This window comes from Thermothielavioides terrestris, chromosome 3 (genome assembly GCF_000226115.1).
Source record: "Thermothielavioides terrestris NRRL 8126 chromosome 3, complete sequence".
In the NCBI taxonomy this organism is placed as follows: Eukaryota; Fungi; Ascomycota; class Sordariomycetes; order Sordariales; family Chaetomiaceae; genus Thermothielavioides; species Thermothielavioides terrestris.
In genome coordinates this window covers 3,259,082-3,278,820 of record NC_016459.1, presented here as the reverse complement: position 1 = coordinate 3,278,820, position 19,739 = coordinate 3,259,082, and the positions used below count along the sequence as shown (strand labels likewise).

The 19,739-nt window shown below is 61.0% G+C and overlaps 4 protein-coding genes across 4 annotated transcripts; 1 reads left to right on the top strand and 3 right to left on the bottom strand.

The window, feature by feature from the left end:
* Positions 1-566: 566 nt before the first annotated feature.
* On the bottom strand, positions 567-5,116 carry THITE_2145404 (uncharacterized protein; the record flags this gene model as incomplete). The annotated part of the gene is made up of 6 exons (XM_003654482.1): positions 567-1,189; positions 2,044-2,047; positions 2,176-2,819; positions 2,871-4,685; positions 4,780-4,898; positions 4,944-5,116. The coding sequence occupies 6 exons, from the start codon at positions 5,114-5,116 to the stop codon at positions 567-569; spliced, it is 3,378 nt and encodes a 1,125-aa protein (XP_003654530.1).
* Positions 5,117-6,178: 1,062 nt separating this feature from the next.
* On the bottom strand, positions 6,179-7,577 carry THITE_2051797 (uncharacterized protein; the record flags this gene model as incomplete). The annotated part of the gene is made up of 6 exons (XM_003654481.1): positions 6,179-6,626; positions 6,715-6,946; positions 7,006-7,114; positions 7,175-7,321; positions 7,409-7,452; positions 7,487-7,577. The coding sequence occupies 6 exons, from the start codon at positions 7,575-7,577 to the stop codon at positions 6,179-6,181; spliced, it is 1,071 nt and encodes a 356-aa protein (XP_003654529.1).
* A 1,156-nt stretch (positions 7,578-8,733) lies between these two features.
* On the top strand, positions 8,734-10,713 carry THITE_2117623 (uncharacterized protein). Its single transcript, XM_003654480.1, has one exon. It carries the CDS (start codon positions 8,887-8,889, stop codon positions 10,531-10,533), a length of 1,647 nt encoding a protein of 548 aa, XP_003654528.1. The 5' UTR covers positions 8,734-8,886; the 3' UTR covers positions 10,534-10,713.
* A 1,380-nt stretch (positions 10,714-12,093) lies between these two features.
* Positions 12,094-13,178, bottom strand: THITE_2049642 (uncharacterized protein; the record flags this gene model as incomplete). Its single annotated transcript, XM_003654479.1, has 2 exons — positions 12,094-12,627; positions 12,711-13,178. 2 exons carry the CDS (start codon positions 13,176-13,178, stop codon positions 12,094-12,096), a joined length of 1,002 nt encoding a protein of 333 aa, XP_003654527.1.
* Positions 13,179-19,739: the final 6,561 nt, after the last annotated feature.

Sequence of the window (19,739 nt, the reverse complement as noted above, 5' to 3'; positions counted from 1 at the left end):
TGACCCCCTGTGGGGCCGCCAGGGCGCCAGGGCGGCCAACCACCGACGCCCGCCGAGAGCCGGCCCGGCGACTGGCCGTTTCTCTCGAGCCGCTTCGAGGCGAACTGAACGACAAAGTCACACCAAGATGGAAAAGAGGAAGGAAACAGCCTTTCTTCCCGACTCACTCGCGGGATCCCGCGCGATGGCGAAATACGGGACGGAAATCACGAAGACCATAAGCCTGCAGCGAAATCACAAGCCACCTGCAACCCAAACAGAAACGTCGACTCCAAAAAAGGCCCCCAACTTCCCCAGCAGAGTTACACGACATATATCTTAGCCAGAACCGCTCCCGTCCGCCATGCACAACCCCCACACTCCCCGTTTGACCTCCCCGGCCCACCCACTTACAACTACTCCCAAACCGTCCAAAAACAACACAACAGGAGAGCCTCAGCACTTAACATGTCCTCAGCACCTTTACACTAGAATAACGCCATTCCCGCCCACTCACTCGCTAGCTAACTACTTCCCTTCCCCCCGCGCGCGCCCGCCTCCCGTCCCGTCCCGTCCCCCGCCTTCCATCATGCACGCGCGCGCACGTGCTCCGGCCTCGCTCGAGCCCGAATAGCGGGCGCCAGCCGTCTCTGGCCCCGCCTCAGTCCGCCCACCCCCACCGCTGGTGACGCTGGTGACGCTGGTGATGCGTCCCGGACCAGAGGCTCCGCGTACGTCACGGTGCGTGCGGCTTTCGCGGTGTGATGAGCTGGAATCTCGCTGGTGGTGGTGGCGGCGGTCTCAACGTCGTTGTTGTTGTTGGTGGTGGTGGTGGTGGTGTCGTTGGTGATGATGGCAGTGATGGTGGTGGGGGTGGTGGTGGTGGTGGCGGCGGCGGCGGCCTGGGGTGCGGATGCGGAGGAGGAGGCGGTTGATGAGCGTGCTGCCGCCGCCGACCGGGTTACGCGCGAGCTGGGCGGGATGGTGGGCGGTTGTTTGCGGGCGGGTTTGGCGCTGCGGGGTGCAGGTGTGGCGGCGGCGGCGGCGGCGGCGGCTGGCTGTTTGGGCTTTGCCGGGGGGGTGGGTTTGGCTTTGGCTGAGGCTTTGGCCTTCGGCTTCCTGGCTGGCTTGGCTGGTGGGGGAGCCGCTGCCCCTGCCGCTGCTGGAGGTGGGGGTGCGGGTGCTGGTGCTGGTGCCGCTGCTGCTGTTGCTGCTGGCCGTTCCCGAGGTGGCCGCCAGGACTCGGAGGAGCGGGCCGAGTGGGTGCTGCTCGGCGCCGACGAGGTGGTGGTGCTGGTGGAGGTGGAGGTGCGTGAGCGTCTGCGTTCGCTGGAAGCGGGTTTGGTGCTTTCGGCCGCCGGAGATGCCTTGGATCTATGAGCAGGTCAGTGGGCGTCATTGGTCCATGCTGGATGTGGGAGATGATGCTGACTTCTTTGTCCTCTTGCTGGCAGGTAAGTCTGCTTCTTCCCCACTAGGCCTCTGTCTTTTGCGTCTTGAAGCCTGTTGTGCACGGTCTCGGGGCAAGGGAGCAGCCGCGCCGGCTTGGCTGGGCGCAGGGCCGAAATATCTCCAGTTTGCCGTGTTAATGGGGCCCTCGTCCCCTGCGGTCCGCTTGTTAGGACACAGTTCGATATGTATCAGGCGTGCGTCGATCTCCCGGTCGAGCTGGACACCGCACCAAGGGCAGTACTTTGCACTGTCACGCCCATGGCCCTTGCAGAAGTGCCGGTGCTTGACGCGGTACCCCGCCGAAAACAACCCGAGCGGAAGGGCGCACTTCTCGCAGTAAGGCGGCTCATCTGAGCCTTCTGTGACCTCCCGGTGGACATGCTCCTCACCCGCGCCGGACTCGCCATGGAGTTCCCGGGGCCTGTGTTCGCCACAAACGACACATGCCAACCAGTCCGGCTCCAGATCTTCCACGCCGGGATAGCAGACGTTGTCGTGGTGTGTCCGGTCCGCCGGTGCGTCGAGGACCGAGTGATCCCGCCCGCAGCGAGCGCAGAAGTTCCAGCGCGCCTCGCGCCTGCGGTCTGTGCGACCCTCATCCGAGATGTCGACCTCGCTGTCGGCTAACCGGGTTTCCAGCGACCTCAGTATGCCCGCGTGGTTGACGACGTAGTGCTGGTAGCGCTGCTCGGGGGGCCAATGCTGGAACAACGGCTCGTCGCAGAAGTTGCACTTCTCCGCCACGTGCTTCTCTTGGAGATGCTGCTGCATCGCCGACGGCTGGTTCGCCGGGTACATGGCGTCACAATCGGCGTACGGGCACCGCTCAGTCCTGGACAAGACCAGGTTACGCATGTCATGGTAGTCTCGCTGCAGGCGCCGGACCTCGGTCGGGGTCAAGACTGACAGCGAAACGACCGGCACGCTGTCTTGCCTGAGGTTGAGGAGTGCGTCGACTGGCGGCGCGTTGATCGGGATCGACGTGTGCATCTGGACGTCGAGCGGGTGAGCGTAGCTGTACTCGCGCAGGCGCTGGCCCCTCTCGACGTCGGTCACAACTTGGAACCCGGCAGTCCTCTCCACGGGGCGGTTCCGCGGCTCCCCCGTTTCGTGAGCGTCCCGGTACGCAGACACCTGTCTGGTCCCGGGCGGTGGTTTCAAGGGGAACTCGTCGTGCTCGTAGAATGCCGACAGAGACTCTGGCTGCTCCTCCCACGGCCGCACCGTCTTCAGCTGGGGAGTTACGTCTTCGCCCCAGAGCTGCCAGTCGAAGTGACGCGCGGATGACGGGAACTGGTCCTTCTCGAGTGCCTGATACAGCAGCGCACGGGGGGTATCGTAGATGTCGCGGTAGCCAAATGGCTGTCCGGTTATCGAGTCACCGAATCCTAGCAGGCGTTAGCACATTAGAGGCACCCTTTAAGGCTACTTGGGCTTACTCGGAAGATTTGTCTCGGCCACCGGAGAGACAAACACGTCGGGTTCGACGATCATGCTCCGGATCGCGTACCACTCTGTGTCTGTGGTGCTTGGCCCCACGAGCAGTCTGGGCTTGTTCCCCGCCACGTCGGCACTACCCTTCTTGCTGGCAGCCTTCCTCGGCCGGCCCTGGGTGATGGCAATCCAGGATCTCGTGGGTACATTCCGACGACTGCTCGCGTTCGCTGTCCACACCCTCGCCACCAACCGTCGAAATTGCGACACGCTCGTGGCGTCAGGATCCCACGTCAGGGGCTCCGCGGTCTCGTCGCCGTCGCAGATGGTGTATTCGTCAAAGACGGGACGAAGGGCAATGAACTGCGGGAACAAGCCCAGCCCGTTGGAGACGGGCGGAACCCCTGGCATTGCTTCCAGCCAGCGCTTCCAGTGGACCAGGCGGTCCACAACCGGCTGAAACGCGGAATCCGGGTCGTCGGCGGTCATCGAAACGACCAGCTCGGGCGCTGCTTCCGAGACGATGAAGAAGCCGGCACCGGGCACATGCACTTCCAGCGACCGGATCCTTCGGTAGCTGTCGCTGGACATGGAGTTCTTCAGCAGACTGACGATCCTGCGCCGCACGGTTTTGACGTCGTCCACTTCGCTATGCAGGATGTATTGCTTCTCATATGGATGAGCGAGACCGGGGAGAAACAGATGCCAGCGGTCGCTGATGGTCCGGGGTGTTCTGGCCACGAGCGTAACTGGCGTGGATTTATCCTTCTGCCAGTGGGCAATGATGGAGGCCCAGAGCTGCGGGAGGAAGGCTAGCCCGCCGTATGTGCCGACGGCGCTGGATTCTCGATCTTTGCTCTCGACGGTGAACCAGGCATCCGGAATGGCCGGGTATCCGGGCCGTCCTGGGATCCGGCCGGCGGCGAGCACACGGCAGACTTGGGCCATCCAAGGACCGAACTGGTTCGTGTAGACAACATCCTTCGGGTTCTCGGGCATGCGAATATACGCCACATCCGGACGGTTCATCTCGGGCGCGTTGGCCCAGTCGAGGACGAGCTTCAGGACACGGTGGGAAGGACGAGGCTGCCACGTCCAGGGGACAGGGTCTGCCGGCCCGGCAACGAAGAGAGCTTTGCGGTGGTACTCCGGCTCTTTGCCTTCCTCCACCACTCCTAGCCGGTCGAGCACCCACTCCCAGGCCAGCTGGTCGTGGCTGTAGTCGCCGGCGCCGCTGGGCCAGATGGTGAGCCCGTTGCCGTTCAGGTCGCTGAGGAAGGCGTCGCGTTCGGCCTGGGATGTGTAGCTTTTCTCCTTGTCCAGTAGGTACAGGCTGTAGGTCACCCCTGCTCTGTTGTCCAGGCCTAGCAGCCGGTCGACGGCGTCGACAAACGTGTAGAGCAGGTCAAGCCGGAACCAGACGACGCCTTGGTATCCGTATAGGGGCACCCATTGTTTTTCTGTGCCGGAGGAGATGCCGCCCAGGGGCGTGTAGAGAGACTTGGTGAAGTCGTCTTCGGATGACCAGCGAGATGGGTTCTTGCCAGTGTCTCCCTCATCATCCAGCCCGGAGTTGTCGTCGGTGGAGTCATCGAAAGGGCCGCCGCCGCGGAGTCTGAGTTGGCCTGGTTGGGGAGTTGACTCGTCCTCCACAGGAGGAGAACTCGCCCCTGAGGCCGGCGGGGCATCGTCCTCCTCCTGGCTGGCAGCCTCGCCGCCTCTCAGACTCAACGAAGCAGTGCCTCCCCAGGACGTCCTCTTGCCGAGCCGTGCCCGCCGAGTAGGCTTGACAAAGTACGTCTCCAGTATTGGATCTGGCCCTGCTCAACCAGTCAGTCAGTCAGCTCACCGCCCAGCTCTCTCTCCCCCAAACCACTAGGCAAGACAAGACAGGCAACAACAGCAACAACGTACTTCGCAAGCCAACGTCCCTCCCATACGCCCTCTCCCCAGAATACCCATTCAAAAACCTCAGCGCCTGCCCCTCCCTCTCCTTCTCATCACCGCTCTCGTCCTCCTCATCCTCGCTCCCACTCCCATCCCCCCACCCGCCGAACCCCATCCGCCCTTCCACCCACCCCAATCCCCGCCCAATCGGCGCCACCGGCAACCCAAACCACGCCATAGCCAACTTCACCGCCAGCACCCCTCCCGCGTCCCCCTCGCCGTTCCCACCACCGCCGCGCAGCACGTCCCGAAAGCGCGCGGTGCGCAGCAGCTCCGCGTACCGCGCCGCGTTCTCCTCCTGCATCTTTGCTAGCAGCCACCGCGCCTGCTGCCGCCCCCGCCGCCCCAGCCGCTGGTCGCGGAGGTCGCGGTGGTCGTCGTCGTCGTCGACCGCCTGCAGCAGGTCGCGCTCGTGGCGCGAGAAGTGGGCGGCCAGGATCGCCTCGACCGTCTGGCGCGGGTCGCGCAGCAGGCGGGTGAAGGCCTGCCTCACGGCGGTGAATTCGGCTGAGGATGGTGAGATGGATGGGTTCCACCGTTTTGAGGGGGGGAGGGGGTGCGCGAGGGGGGAGGAGGGTGAGGAGGAGGAGGAGGGTGAGGAGGAGGAGGGTGAAGAGGGTGAGGAGGAAGGGAATTGGACTCGGCGGCGCTTCCTTGGGGAGGGGGGTTGGTCTTGCGGCGGGTTGGAAGTGAGTTTGCGCTTGGAAGAAGCGTCTTGCGCGCGGCGCCAGAGGAACATTGTGTCGTTTTGGGTCTGTGGGTTTTAGGGGTGTGTTGAGGTAGCGGTGCTGTGTTGGTGATGTGGTGAACCCCTGATGCCAATGCTAGGCTGAGGTTCAACTTGAGTTCGAGACAATCCACAAAAAGATTATGGAAAAGTCACAAGAGGACAAGAGAGCTCCGTCGGCGAGGTGCGAGGTAAACATATCCGACATGGTAGACAAAGGTCTCAATTGATGCAGGGCATTCCAGTCCTAGCTCCGCCCACTATGCTTTGTTCTTTGTTCATAGCTCCCAAGTTCGGGATTGAGAGCCATTCCGGGGTGAGGAAACAAAGACAAGTCAACTGCATGCAAACAAATGCGCGATCTGGTTGATGGAAAAGGAAAGGAGGGGAGCTGGATTGTTTCCGGAAGAGGAAGTCCGTGGCTTAGGAGGTGTTTGCACTCCCTTCCTCGGCCGCATGGCAAAGTATTTTTGCTGCTGAACTTGGCGCACTGGGCGGATAACAATTCGCGACAGTTGGTGTAAAGGCTATTGGACTGCTGCGTAGTAGCGCCCTAAGTACCTTACCTTAGACAGACTATCCAAACCTGGGGCCAGTCTTGACCCTGTTGGCTGTTACTCAGTAACCGGCGGCCCATCCTCACGTAGAGTCGGCCCGCATCGCGACATCCGCCCTGCGCACGATCTCCTCCAGCTTCTCCTGCATATCGACGAAGATATTGAGCGCCTGGACCAGCTTCGTCTCCGCAGCTCCCGCACCGGCCCTCGTGAACGCCATCCTCCACCCACTCTCGTCGTTCACCAGTGCCTCGAGCTGGGCCTGGCGCTCAGGCGCAGCAGCGGCTGCGGCAACATTCTTGATAACGTCCCCAATGCTCGCCGCGCCTGGCCAGTCGGCTGCGGGACTGGCCGCCAGCGTGGCCAGCAGCGGCGGCGAGATAGTGATGTGGCGGATGCCGGCGAGCTGCATGACCTGCTCAATGGATGTCAGGGAAGCGGCGAGGACCTGTGTTCGGTTGTCCACCCGCGAGTCCAGGTACTGCTGTGCGGCGCCGCAGAAGGCGACGGACGGCGCGGTGTCGACGTAGCTGCGCCGCCAGGGAGGGCTTGCGTTAGCTTGGGGAAGCGAACCTTGATGCGCTGTTGTCGTGCGCCTCTCGTGATTCTGAACCGTACCTTGGGTCAAAGTGCACACGCAGCTCGTTGACGTAGGGAGCGATGTACCGGCATCCAGCGTCGGCCGCAAGGGCGGTCTGCTCCAAGCTGAAGAGGATTGTGGCAAGCGTAGCGATGCCCTTCTTCTCAAGCTCGCGACATGCTTGGAGGCCTTCCCAGGTTGCTGGGATCTTGACGCAAACACGGCTGGTGTCGAAGGCGGGAGCGAGCTGCCTGAGGTGGGAGACAATTCCTTGAGGATGTGAGCCTATCCCGCGCGCAACACAGGATGGTCCCCCTTCTCGGGCTTACTCTCGGCGTTCTTGATGGTCTTTTGTGCAGAGTACGCCAGCTTGGGGTTGGTCTGCACATGCAGGTACCCAGTCGTGTGAGGTGCCATCCGGAGCGAGAGGCCAACCATCTACGGATACTCAGGCTGTCAGCGACTCGGCACGGCGTTTGGGCGGTGTCGCATGCTTACCATCAGCTCGACCGCCAGCTCCTCCAGCGTTGCTTCCGTCTGCTTGCCAAACAGCCAGTGTGCTACCTGGAGGGACTCGACAATCAACTCTTGGTACAGCGGCTTCCCATCGCTGTCGATCTTGCTTAGCTCGGCGAAGGCGATGGCCTAATGAGCTCGCCCGTGGCACATTAGCTCCAGCTGATTTCCCCCCTCTCTCTCCCCTTCCATCGTCACGGGTCGGTTTGGACGGACTTGGTTTGAGGTGCAGTCGGAGAAAGGACCGAACTTGGCGGCAACTATTGGACGTCAATTTGCATGTGCCGCCAAAACTCGCGCCTAGAGTGGCTGGCTTGCCTTCTGCATCAAGAGTGTCACAGTCCACTACGCTTAACTGGCGCAACGCGTCAAGAAGGGTCGCCATCATTCAAGCGGACGGAGCGAAGTGTGAGAACTGCTAGGACTATGCGGAGAGTTCCCCTTGTATGATGTCCAAGCGGAGTCAACAAACATGATCTCCAGCTACGTAGCACTGTAGGAAACAAAGCGGAGACTCTGATGATGTCGTCTTGCAGCAACATGGCGGGCTGGGCGGGGCTTCCCGGCTTATTGGACAGCCGGGAAGAGTTAGCTTAACTAGCGGGCATGTTGTGGGGCCGTATGTGCATACAAGTGCCGGAACTTGCCCCGTGGACCTGGACATCACATTGCTGGCTCCAGGGCCTCGAGGGGGAGAGTGAAAAGGAAGGGAATATTCAAGAGAGGGGTTCAACCTCCTCCCGCTTCAGCAGTCCAAGCTAATGCGCGAAAGTTCCTTCCGGAACACGGCATCGGCGGGGGACTCATTGTGCACACTCCTTCACACCGAGCGAAGCGCATTGGCCGCCGCGACTTGTCGACGGCATCACCGTCCCGCCCCAACGGTACGGTCTGGTTGGCGCGAAGAGTAGGCCGCATCGGGAGCCCACTGACCAGACCAGTCTGGCCAACTCCAGCAGCCGCCTGGGGCAAACCCCCTGCAACGGTGCAACAGAGGTCAAACACGACAGCAGCCGCGCGGTCTTCAGATTCCCAAGGAACCTCGACACGAAGGAGCAAACACAGGGAGCAAGCATCTGGGTTTGGCCAAATGCGGCGAAACTCGGTGCCCTTTTTGGACAACAGCGCGCGCGGGCGGTGAAACCCGGGAGTTGTTGACTTGATACCACTAACAATGCGAACCCCTGCAATATGCGTGTCGGAAAGACCGATGTTGCCGTGCAGCGGCGAGGCCAATTGGCCGCGTAGACGCCGTTGTCGATGCTCCGTGCACTCCCCGGGGCAGGCGGCTGGAGGAGTGCGGTCGGCCGCAGATCGAGGCACGCGCACGTGGTGACCTTGCCATTCATGCTGTGTAACGTGAATGCGAGCCGTTTCCTGGTTGTTTGTTGTTATGATCCCAACTGGGACAGAGCTGGAGACGCCCTGCGCTGGCGGGTTTTGGAGCTGAAGTGGGGCGTGAATTGCAAGTAGCTGCATCACCCCACTCTGACGAGGTTACTGACAGCCCGTCGCAACAATGGGGTGATATTTGGCCCCGCCTCAGCCACAGCGGCAGCCACGAAGAGCTGCCACACCCAAAATTTGGGGACCAAGGATCTGCGGGACTTGGTTGCGCTTCGCTGCGACGAACACTGGACGCAAAACCAATTTGACAAACGGCGATGGCGATGCCGCCCGGCCGCTGAGCTACGATGCGGCCGCCGATACTAGCATTTCGATTGCGGCCAGGTGTTTTTGAGAAGGTGTGCTCGCAGTGCCCACAATGCGCGCAACGCGCCGTGCGCCAGGCCAGGCAGTTGTCGCTGAGGCCCGCGAGGCCCGCGAGGCCCGCGCGGTTCTTCTCCCAGTCGGCTTTGCGACAAGCCGCTGCCCCCGGAGCTGCCCCCGGAGCTGGCCCCCGAGCTGCCGCGCCCACCTTGCCACAACAACGGTTTAGGGCCGGCTACTTCCTCTCCAACGCCCTTCTCGCTCGCTCGAAGGGCTCCTCTGCAGCTGCCTTCCCGGCCGCCAGCAGCTCGGCCCCGACCACAGATGCTCAACCGGCCGCAGCCGCCGCCTCCACTGAGATCCCCGCCGACAAGACCCTCCTCCCGCACCGCCGTCGGCAGGCCGCACGACGAAATGCCGCGGCCAGTGCAACCCCACCACCCACCAACTCGATGGCCACCTCCCTCCCTCCTGACGCCTCATCCCGCCTGGCCGACGATGCCGCCCGCGCCCCGGCCGACTCCCTCCGCCGCAAGCTCTCCGCACTCCTCTCCCTCTCCAAGCCGCGCCTCACCGTCCTGGTCGTCCTCTCCGCTATGGTGCCCTACGCCATGTACCCCGTGCCCGCCTTTCTCTCCGCCCCGGCTCTCGCCTCCGCAGCCGACACCATCCCCTCGCTCTCGCCGCTGACCCTCCTCTTCCTCACGACCGGCACGGCCCTCTGCTCCGCCGCCGCCAACGCCCTCAACATGCTCTACGAGCCCGACACCGACGCCAAGATGAGCCGCACGCGCGCGCGCCCGCTCGTGCGCCGCCTTTTGTCCACGCGCGCCGCCGTGCTCTTCGCCGCCGGCTGCGCCGCCGCCGGCACCGCCGCGCTGTACCTGGGCGTCAACCCGACCGTGGCGTTCCTCGGCGCCGCCAACATCGCGCTCTACGCCGGCGCCTACACGCCGCTCAAGCGCGTCTCGGCCGTCAACACCTGGGTCGGCGCCGTCGTCGGCGGCATCCCGCCGCTGATGGGCTGGGCCGCGGCCGCCGGCGAGAGCGCCACCGCGGACGGCACCTGGCGCGAGCTGCTCTTCGCCGCCGACGGCTCCAGCCTCGGCGGCTGGCTGTTCGCTGGCCTGCTGTTCGCCTGGCAGTTCCCCCACTTCATGCCGCTCTCGTGGGGCGTCCGCGACGAGTACCGCGCCGCGGGCCTGCGCATGCTCTGCTGGATCAACCCGGCCCGCAACGCCCGCGTCGCGCTCCGCTACAGCCTCGCCTTCGTCCCCCTGTGCGTCGGCCTGTGCGCCGCCGGCGTCACCGAATGGAGCTTTGCCGCCACCAGCCTGCCCGTCAACCTGTGGCTGATCCGCGAGGCCGTCAAGTTCTGGCGCTACGAGGGCCACAAGGGCAGCGCGCGCGGCTTGTTCTGGGCCAGCGTGTGGCATCTGCCTGTTGTCTTGGTGCTGGCGCTTGCGCAGAAGAAGGGCATGTGGAGCAGGGTGTGGCGGAGCGTGGCCGGCGCGCCGGACGAGGAGGACGAGTACGATGACGACGATGATGATGCCGAGTGGGTGGAGGAAGCCGGCTCGGCATCCGGGGTCGGCGCTGTGGGACCCTCCGGCGGCGCCGGCCGAAGCTGAATTTTTTTCCGGCCGAGATTCCGGCCGGTGTACATCAAACAATGTACGGAATACTACTTAGAGACTTTCCTGTAGTCGTCACGATTTTCTTGTATTTTGTATAGACCATCTCGGGGCTTCACTTGTCTTTATCCACTCGGATTACGTGACTGCTGTGAGTTACCTGTGGGATGTTGTCAGCGCCGGATCCGGCTTGGCCTGCCTCACCGCCCGGGTGGCTTGGCGTTGTTGGTTCGATGGGGCAATCTCCCACGCGCTCTCCCTGATAAGCTGAGCCCGACTGAACGACTGCACCCGCGTACGACCCAGTCTCTCGGACCTGGCTGTGAAGCGAACTCGATCCCGCCGCGGAGGCTGCCTACAGAGATACTTGGTCTTGGCTGTGTAACTGCTGCCCCCCTGCGCGAACCACACCGCGGATGGTGTCCAGACCCAGACCAGTGGGTTTGTGGATGGGACAGAGAGACCTTGTGGAGCAATACGAGTTACCATAATGCACAGCTTGACACCGCAGCCATCGCTTGCCTCACCGTGTATGGTCACCAGCTCCTTTCGCTCGCTCGAAGATGTCGCAGGGCGTTGGTTGGGGGCTGAGTCCAACTGATCGGGATATGGATTACTCCGCGTCTTATTATCTCAGATCGGTCTTACACTACTCCCAGCACAGAACAAGCTCCATCGCTGAATCCATCCGACCGGCGCCGCAGTGCGGCTCATGTCCGCATCCTGATCAGAACCCAAAACAACCTTATGATCCCGTGCCACCGTCACCGTCGCGTGGAAGCAAAGTCCCATACGCCCCCCGCCCACCTCCTACCAACAACCAGTGCCGCTGTGCCCGAGTCTCGCATCGATGAGCCGCAGCCACCTTATTTCGATGAAACCGATGTTTATGCTGACCCTGTTTAACAATACCAAGTAAAGCCATGCTTCAGACAGAGGAAAAACAAGGAATGACTTGACGGAAATTGACAATGATGATGATGATGATCAGTCCATTACCCGTCGCCGCACCAACCCCCCATCCCATGTCTATAGGCAATGCACGTACGGAGGACGAAGTAGAGCAACAAAGGAAACCCGCTATGAGCCAGTGTGACACCGAACCAGAGAGTGACGGAGTACGGAAGAGAGAGAGAGATGGAGAGAGCCAAAAAAGGAAATGGTCAAACAGAGAATTGAGATACTCTGCGGCGGCGCGAAGCCGGTTCTGTTTCAACCAGGCCATGCCGTTAATAACCCACGCCCCGATCCAAAAACGGGGGAAATGGAACACATGAAGCACACCAAAACACCAGTCTGCCGCCAGCGCCGTGCCTCCCAGACAGAGATAAGCCACCGTGTACAAGCACCCACAACGCCGTTCTTCGCCTTTGCTCAACCCTTAGGCAAATCCCGTGATCTCCGCGCCCCTCATGGCATGTCATGGTAGTGATGCTCCCAATCCCAAGACAAAAGAAATGGTAATTAAGGATAGTGAAGAGAATAAATGCCAAAGAAAAAAGAAAAGAAAAAACACCAACGCCATGCAAGATGGAAGAAGCCAAACGAAACAGACACTTAGTTGCCTTGGCCCCGGTTTATGATCGCATCGATGCCCATGTCTCCGACGCTCGGCAGTCGCCCGCCGTGGCCGAGGTATGGGCTGGTCCCCTGGCTCCCGCCCGCGGTCTGCTGCGGGGCAGTCGCGTAGCCGCCCGCGGTGCCTGTGCTCGAGACGCTGTTGCTGTACCCGTGGCCGTGGTGCTGCTGCTGGTGGCCGTAGCCGCCGTAGCTCTGGTAGGTCGCAGCGGCCTGCGAGTGGTGCTGGTGGTGGGGGTGGTGCAGGTTCGCAAAGGTGGCGGCGTGCGAGCCCGCAGAGCCGGCCGAGCCGGAGCTGCCGCCGGGGGTGGAGTGGGGCCCGGTCGTCGAGCCGCCCGTCTCGGGGGAGCTGTAGGACTGGTCCGCGACGTCCACGTCGTCGACGGGCGTGAGGCAGCCCAGAGCGCCATCGGGGTCGTCGTAGCCGGTCAGCGGCTGTCCCGACTCGAGACGCTCGCGACGAGCATATGCGCGGGCATGGGATTGGATGTTTTTGAGGCCGTTGGACATGCACTGGAAGGAGGAATGTATGTTAGGGTCGGCGTGGGGATGGTGGGGTGATGGGGGTGATGGGGACGGGGCCGGAAAGGACATACCTGCACCTCGACAACATTCCACTTCTCGCCGCACCGCGTGGCCAGAGGCTGCCAGATCTCCTTACGCATGCTCATGTACTCCTTGCATAACCTCTCGAGCTTGCGGGTGTCAAAGTCGTTTTGGCCGCGGCGTTCCATCAACCGCTCGTGCCTCTTGCGGCAGGCGTTGCCCGTCTTGCCCGGGAAGGCTTCCCGCTGGATCTGGTTCCAGTTCTTGCCCATTGCGCGCAGCGCCAAGAGCGTCCGGTCATCTTCTTGGTTCCAAGCGCCGGATGAGGCCCGGTGCTGAGTCGGGAGAGGCCCTCCCACGGGTCCGCCCATCGCCGTGCCGGCTGTCGGGATCTGGAGCGGAGGCACTGCATTCACGGCGTAAGGGTCGTAGCCGGCCATCGATAGCCCGCTTGGGCCGGCTGTGGAGAGGTCGCCGTAGAAGCCGGACAGCTGGCGGGGGTTCTGGTAGTAAGACATGGTGGAGACGGTCGGGGCGAGAGTCACCGGAATGGATTGTTGGTACTGCTGGTGACTTGGTGTTCGGGACAGGTCGGGCATGATAGGGACAGGGGCGGTTCGGTCGGTGCACGGCTCTTGAGAAGGCCTCGGGCCGGCGGGCGCGAGCAAGTTGTCCGGGATGACCGGGTGTGTTCAAGGATGATTAGCTGGACTGTTGCGGTGTCCAGTGAGGCCTTGCTTCAAGGCTGGGGGCAAGGTGTGCGATCAAGCGGGAGGAAAAGTTTCGTATCAAACGAAACGACGGACCGGACAACCAGTAAACGACGAGGAAAGCGAACGGAGAGAGAGAGCAAGGAAATCTAGGAAAGGAAACAGAGGAAAGAGGAAAGAAACGGCGAACGGGTCGCGATTGAGGCGGGTCGAGGGGCTGGAGGACTGAGAGACTGGCTAGAGGCCGGCCTGAAGGAGACGGAGAGGCGGTCGACTTATAGTATCTGCAGGCTGTCGGTGGAGGAGACCCGGCCAAGGAGCAACGAGATGAAGTCCCGCGTTGGCAGGCCAAGATCTGCGCAAGGGAAGGCCGCAGTGGAGCGAGCAAGACCGGGGTAGCTATCTGAAACGAGGGTATAGCTGCAAAGACGGGCTTGCTTGATGAAACTAAGAATGTGTATCTGAATGACCTCATGGAGCGGCCAGCGGCCTCTGCTAGTGGCTGGCGGGTTTCGGGATGGCGTCTGTTTGAGATTGGGCGGCTAAGCTGGCCGCCGCTGGAGGGTGTCTCCATATGGCGGTTAACAGGTGACGGGCCATGGTGTATGGGTATGCGAGCGGCGACAAGGGGGGATGGGGTCGCGGTAACAACCCCCCGGGCCCGTTGCTGGCAACGCAGATAGAGCAAGATGGAACTGCGGCGGCAATGGATAGCAGCGAGAAACAGAGATCAACTGCGGATCCCCAAGAGGTTTCAGTCTTCGCTTTGGGCATGGTGCGGTACTGTGCCGTTGACCTCCCAGGCCGCGGTGCTTCCTCCTGCGGGAAAGGTACTCAATGCAGGGACCGGCAAATACCCCCCCAGCCAGAGCAACCAGGACAGCGATCCAAGGAGATCTGACATTCCGAATGCGGAAAGGCCTGTTGTGGAGTTCAGGAGCCGAAGTGGTGTCAAAAAATAGAATAAGGGGAGCACAGACGCCAGAGCGCGCGGCGTTAACTAGCCGCCAGCCTTAACACAGTATGGAAGAGCCCAAGCCTCATCGCGCCGCTTAGTTAATCCCACTTGGTTCCCTGCCCGCGAATTGCAAAAGCTCAAACATGGACTATTGATGATGTTGGATCTGTTCCTCGAGCGAGAGCGTGATGTTGGTTCATGAATGCAACGCTGCCCGGCAACAATGGCCGACTTGAGAAACAAGTAAACTTTAAGCATGTAATAAAAAGCCCTCACAGCAGGTCGGGCGGTCGTTGGCAGCGGGCCATCGAGATCCGGCCCAATCTGCGACTGGCTGGCTTGCACGCCGAGGCCAGCTGCCGCCGAGCAAGGGCGCCCTGGGGACCCGACAGATTGGCACCCTGTCAGAGTGCGGGCAGCAACAGACGCTCTCCAAACCTCCGACGCCCAAAGCGACACGCTTCAGGGCGCGCGACAAACACGGAGGCGGGCGTATCGCGAGTGCCGGGCGGTAGGAAATTGCACAGGACTGCCGTGTTTGCACCGTTGGGCGACGAAGGTTACAATGGAGAGGGGGGAGGACAAGCGCGAGCGGCTGCGCGAAAGAGATCAGAAGTCGGGCTGTCCGACAGACAGCATCGCGCGATCACGTCAACATCCACATGCTCTGTAGCCGCGGGGTGCATCGATCGCAACCTGCACCGGCGCGCGCAGCGAGCCACTCGGCTCTGCTTGCCAGCTCCACCAGACGAATGACGGCGCGCAGCCAGTGTTCAAAAGAAGGTGAAACAAAAGTTGTTGGTGTGCTCTGCACTGCGCGAGTCGCCGGAGACTTCCCGGATCGGCTGCTTGACGGCAGGCGCAAGGGGCATCTCACAGCATCTGGGAATCTGGAGAATCTGAGATCACTGCTGCAAACTTGCAGTCGGGAAGGTTGCAGGCGCGCGTTAGTTCATTCCTCTGGAACAGCCGCTTCAGTGGGGCCCTGGCTCTTGATGCTCCACCTCTGATTGGCCAATTCGACTGGTGCTGTCTCCGCTGCCAGGCACCGATGCAAAGGAGATCAGGAGCGGCGCCCGGGTGCAACTGCATCTGTTGGTGCATCTACGGATGCTCTAACATCTCTGGGAGTAAACAGCCGCGAAGTCTGTTAGCGTATTGCCCGTCACTTAGCGCGGCGCTGTTTTCGAACGAGACGGAAGATTCATGCAGGCCGATCTGAGGTGCGCCGTCGTTCACCGATCTCCATTTTCCGACCTGCCATTGCTGCCAACCACCTTGCCGCAAAGTGACCATGCGGCCATTCTCATGATGTTATGCAGGCGAGATCTCACCTACTGTCCGGAGCATACTGCCATCTGGCGCATGCGCCTCACGCACTGCAGCAGATCTGGCTGAGGCCCATTTCGCGGTGCAGTTCGGTGGAAGCGATGCTGGCCCGTCCTTCCATTCGTCTGGCAACTTCCCATGTCATCCCCAGCCATCCCAGCCCATCCTATCTGATAACGTTGCAATTGCGCAGCATCTCATCTCCGACTCCCTATGTGCCACAGTTCGCTGGTCCTTATGGATGCCTTCTTCTGGAGCCTACCAATTGTTGCCGCGGGCTGAGGAGAAGGAACGTCGCCTTCGAGGAATTGAAGCGTAGCATCCCGCGGCACAGAACAAAACAAGAGATGAGAGGTCTAGTGCAGAAAGCCTAGGATTCTAGAACTTCTTGTCCCTGGTCTGTGGATTGCCGTATTCAGCAATTAGTCTCGCGATCCTCAACACAGCCTGCCTCCGCCAAGCTCCCGCCACATGCTCACATCCGGATGACAGGTTGGAGCACCTGCGGCCGCAGAACCAATCCGGGAGACCTTTTGTTTCGAAACATTTTCAGGCCTGGGCTTGACCGCGTTCGGCCAAGGCTGCATGTCCGGCCAGTCCGCTGTGATGATCTGCCGGAGGCACCTCCGTTTAGCGAGGGTAGACCGGCTTCGCTCACCATTCTTTCCTCAAACCATTCGGCGGCCTGCCGAGGCCAGACCGGGCAGGCCGAGCTGCGACCCCGATGCTTCTCGGAGACGGATCAAAACATTGCGTCATCGCCGAGGTTAAAAGAGAAGCTCTCCCGTTTCATGACAGCTTGGAGCTGCCTGTGCCGCATCCTATCCACCAGGACGGATTATGAGAGCCCATTTTGGGAAACCAAACCGTTGGTTCGAGCACTGCTACCGCGCCATCCTCAGGTCTTCGGCCCGGTGGGGTGCACGATCTAACTGAGCCGTGCTCACTAGATCCTTGGGCACGGTTTTTCCACGACCTACACCGACACTTGCTTCTCATCGGCCGCAGGCCCGCAACCGGGGGCCCAAAACCCAGCACTGCTGAGTTGTCATCCTATCATCATCATTTCGATGCCAGGTAGTCCCCGTGCCACGGCATCCTATGCACCGCGCATCAAAACAGCGGTTGAGCGAAAGGGGTGCCGGAACGGAGTTCTCCGATGAAGGCTGACCAGATTGGTGCCGGCCCCACATGCTCCCGGAGGCCGGAGGGGAGCCGGTTTGATGGCTCCACCAAGTCCCCAGGGTCCGGTCCGTTGGACCGGAGGCCGGCCGGAGAACTCCCCCGCAGCCGATTAATTTACTTCATCCCGTATTCCTCCCTCACAGCGTAACCCCGCCAATTCTACGCCCTTCAGTCCCCACTTCTATAATTGTGCAACCGGAAAGCCAAAGGCAATGTTTCGCTCGGCCTGGAGCTGCAGCGTGCCCTGCTGCTCGATTCGCCCTGCGTCGGAATTTGCCGGCCGTATCGTGTCCAAACGCACAGGATTGTTTTGATGCACCTGCCGCAGCGCATCTGGTGTTGGCCGCCAACGCAGGCCGGCCGTCGATCTGCAGCTCGGGTATCTCCGTCTCCTGCAATTTGGTGCTGCGGGATCGGGCAGGAACTCGCTTCCAAACCGGAACCCCGGACGGAGCTTGCAGGCTCCCATCGTCCGGGGCCGGAATAGAACAATCCCTGTCCACGCGTGACGTCGTGAACCAACATAGGTATACATACTTCCTACCTAGGTACAGATAGTCAAGGGCCACAATCCAGCGATACCACACAGAGCGCTAGAACCATCCTCTTGTCAACTTTGCCGGACGGCTGCATTTTGCGGAGTCTCAAGAGTATACTGGGCCAACGCCCTCCCGGAGGACTGGGCCCGGTCCTTGGGCTTGGTGCAGCCGTGCCGCCGCCAGAAACCGGCCGCGGGCAGGTCGCAGTTGGAACTTTGACACGTGAGGAATAATTCCGCCCACTGGATCTTTCACACGACTGTGATATGGCCGAAATCCCTCCGAGAGCTGCTCTAGCCTCGACCCAGAGTATTGGAGGCAGTGGATGCGGCTGATCGCCACCCGCGCAAGACCGTGGCTCTTTTGTTTACACGTGACGTGGAGGGACTGGCTGGAGCGGATTGGGTGGATGTTTCATGTTTTGACTTTTTATAGCATGAACGGCCAACAAGTGTACATCCGTACCTGGGCTGTGCAAGAGGAATGAATAATCTACAAGACGGACGAGACCGAACGTAAACAATGCATCGCAACTTGTCTACCAGAAATCCGACTGATGCTGAAGTGTGAATGCGATCAGGCTGACCAAGATGATGTGAAGCGGCAAGATGCATCCCTCGAACGCTCGGCGCCGAGCGTTCTCGGACCATACGCTCCAAGCCACGAAAGCCACACAATAACGCCACCAACGGTGTGACATGGCACGCGTGCTCGCGTCCCGGCAAAAAGCTTGGCCCCAACCTCACCATCTCCAATCCCCAAACAAACCCCACATTCGTGAGGAGCAAGCTCATCAGTTTTCGAGTCCGCAAGCCAAGCTGTCCACGCACACACCTCGGAGTTTCCAATCAGCTCACTACCTACACACAATGACAAACGAACCTACGTGGAGCGTACGGAGTACACTAAACATCTCGCGTCTTTCACCATCGAAGCCGACGCTACATCACTATCGCACTACCTGGTCGCTTCACAACTGTGCGCCCTCCAGAGACCCTCGCAGTCATTCGAACGAACGAAACGGCCCGATTGACGTCAAATGTGCCAACGGCGAGGCAAGTGGGGCGCTTGCCACCCCCGCCCGAGCCAATCGGCTGGTTGCGGGTCGAGCGGAGCCCCGGGGCGAATTCAGGCTAAATGGATCGGCACGCGGTCGGCTCTGGGTTGAACGGCGGACTTGGAGAAAAGGGGAAAGGGAGAAAAAAAAAAAGAAAAGAAAAAAAGGGACAAGCCCAAGGTCAGGGCTTTCGGCGTGCGGGACTGCGGCGGCCGGCAATGCTATACTAGGCGAGGCTAGTTCACGGCTAGTTAACGTTAGTGGTGCGGTTAGCCTGGGCTTGGCTGCGTCGGCTGTTGTTTCGGGGCGCTGGCTTGACAGGGAGGGCGGTGGTGAACTGTGTATGGAAGCGGTTTGAAGTGTTGTGTATGTTGACGTTGAGAGTGCAGCCACTCGAAGACGAAAGAAGGCTCGAGCAATGAATGGGTCTGCAAGACGTCAGTCAAGCTGACGGGACTGCATGATAGCAAGTAACACTGTAAACCTGATGGCGACAGGCCTTGATCAGGAAAAATACCTAACTAACCTGAGTAGGGAGCGCAAGACAAACCACCCGTTCTCTGTTTTCTACATAGACGGCGTCGGGATTGGCGCGGCAGAATCTTCCCGTCCCACTGCAGCCGGACATGGCCCGAGGGAGCACCAGCCGATCATCAGCCCAGTGCGGCCCGGCCAATGGACTGACTGGGTGGGCCCCAACCGCATTCATCCGGGGAAAGCGGTAGCACGGCAGGGAAAGATTGCAAGGAGCTCTCTCGGTGCTACTCCGTGCTGGTTCCCAGCTGGGGATTTTGCGGAGTTGCCACCTCGTGGGGAGAGCTTTCTCCAACTGGGGACGGTGGACCACCTCTGCATATGTATGCGCCCCCCCAGGCGGGGATGGTGTGGATCGACGGGGGAGGATGCTGACATACGACGGACTTCCATGCGGAGTGGCCTGTCGCTGCTTGACAGACAGAATCAGGCCTCGTTGCGTACTAGCAGCCAAGATATCGTTCCACTGGTAGGCAATAAGGACATGGCAAAAACATAATGTGGACACCGTCGGCCCTGTTCTAGGCTTATATGTCCGGAACCCGGGCAATTGGGTGAGGAGAGCTGGTGGTGGAGGCGGGGAACCGAACCATTGGATGGTAGTATTGATGGCTTCCCGGTTGTGTTGCACTTCCATTCATCCAGCCGCGTGGGAGGAGGAGACCGACAGGGGCAGGGGCATGGTCTGCTTGGTTGCGTGTGCTCCCGCGTCTGCATATCTATCTGCATCGCCCAGCATCTCTTCTGACTTCTTGGGCCTTTCCTTC

What these genes read in the sequence shown, in the direction of transcription:
- THITE_2117623 (XM_003654480.1), top strand. Translation starts at nt 8,887, where the DNA reads ATGCGGCCGCCGATACTAGCATTTCGATTGCGGCCAGGTGTTTTTGAG.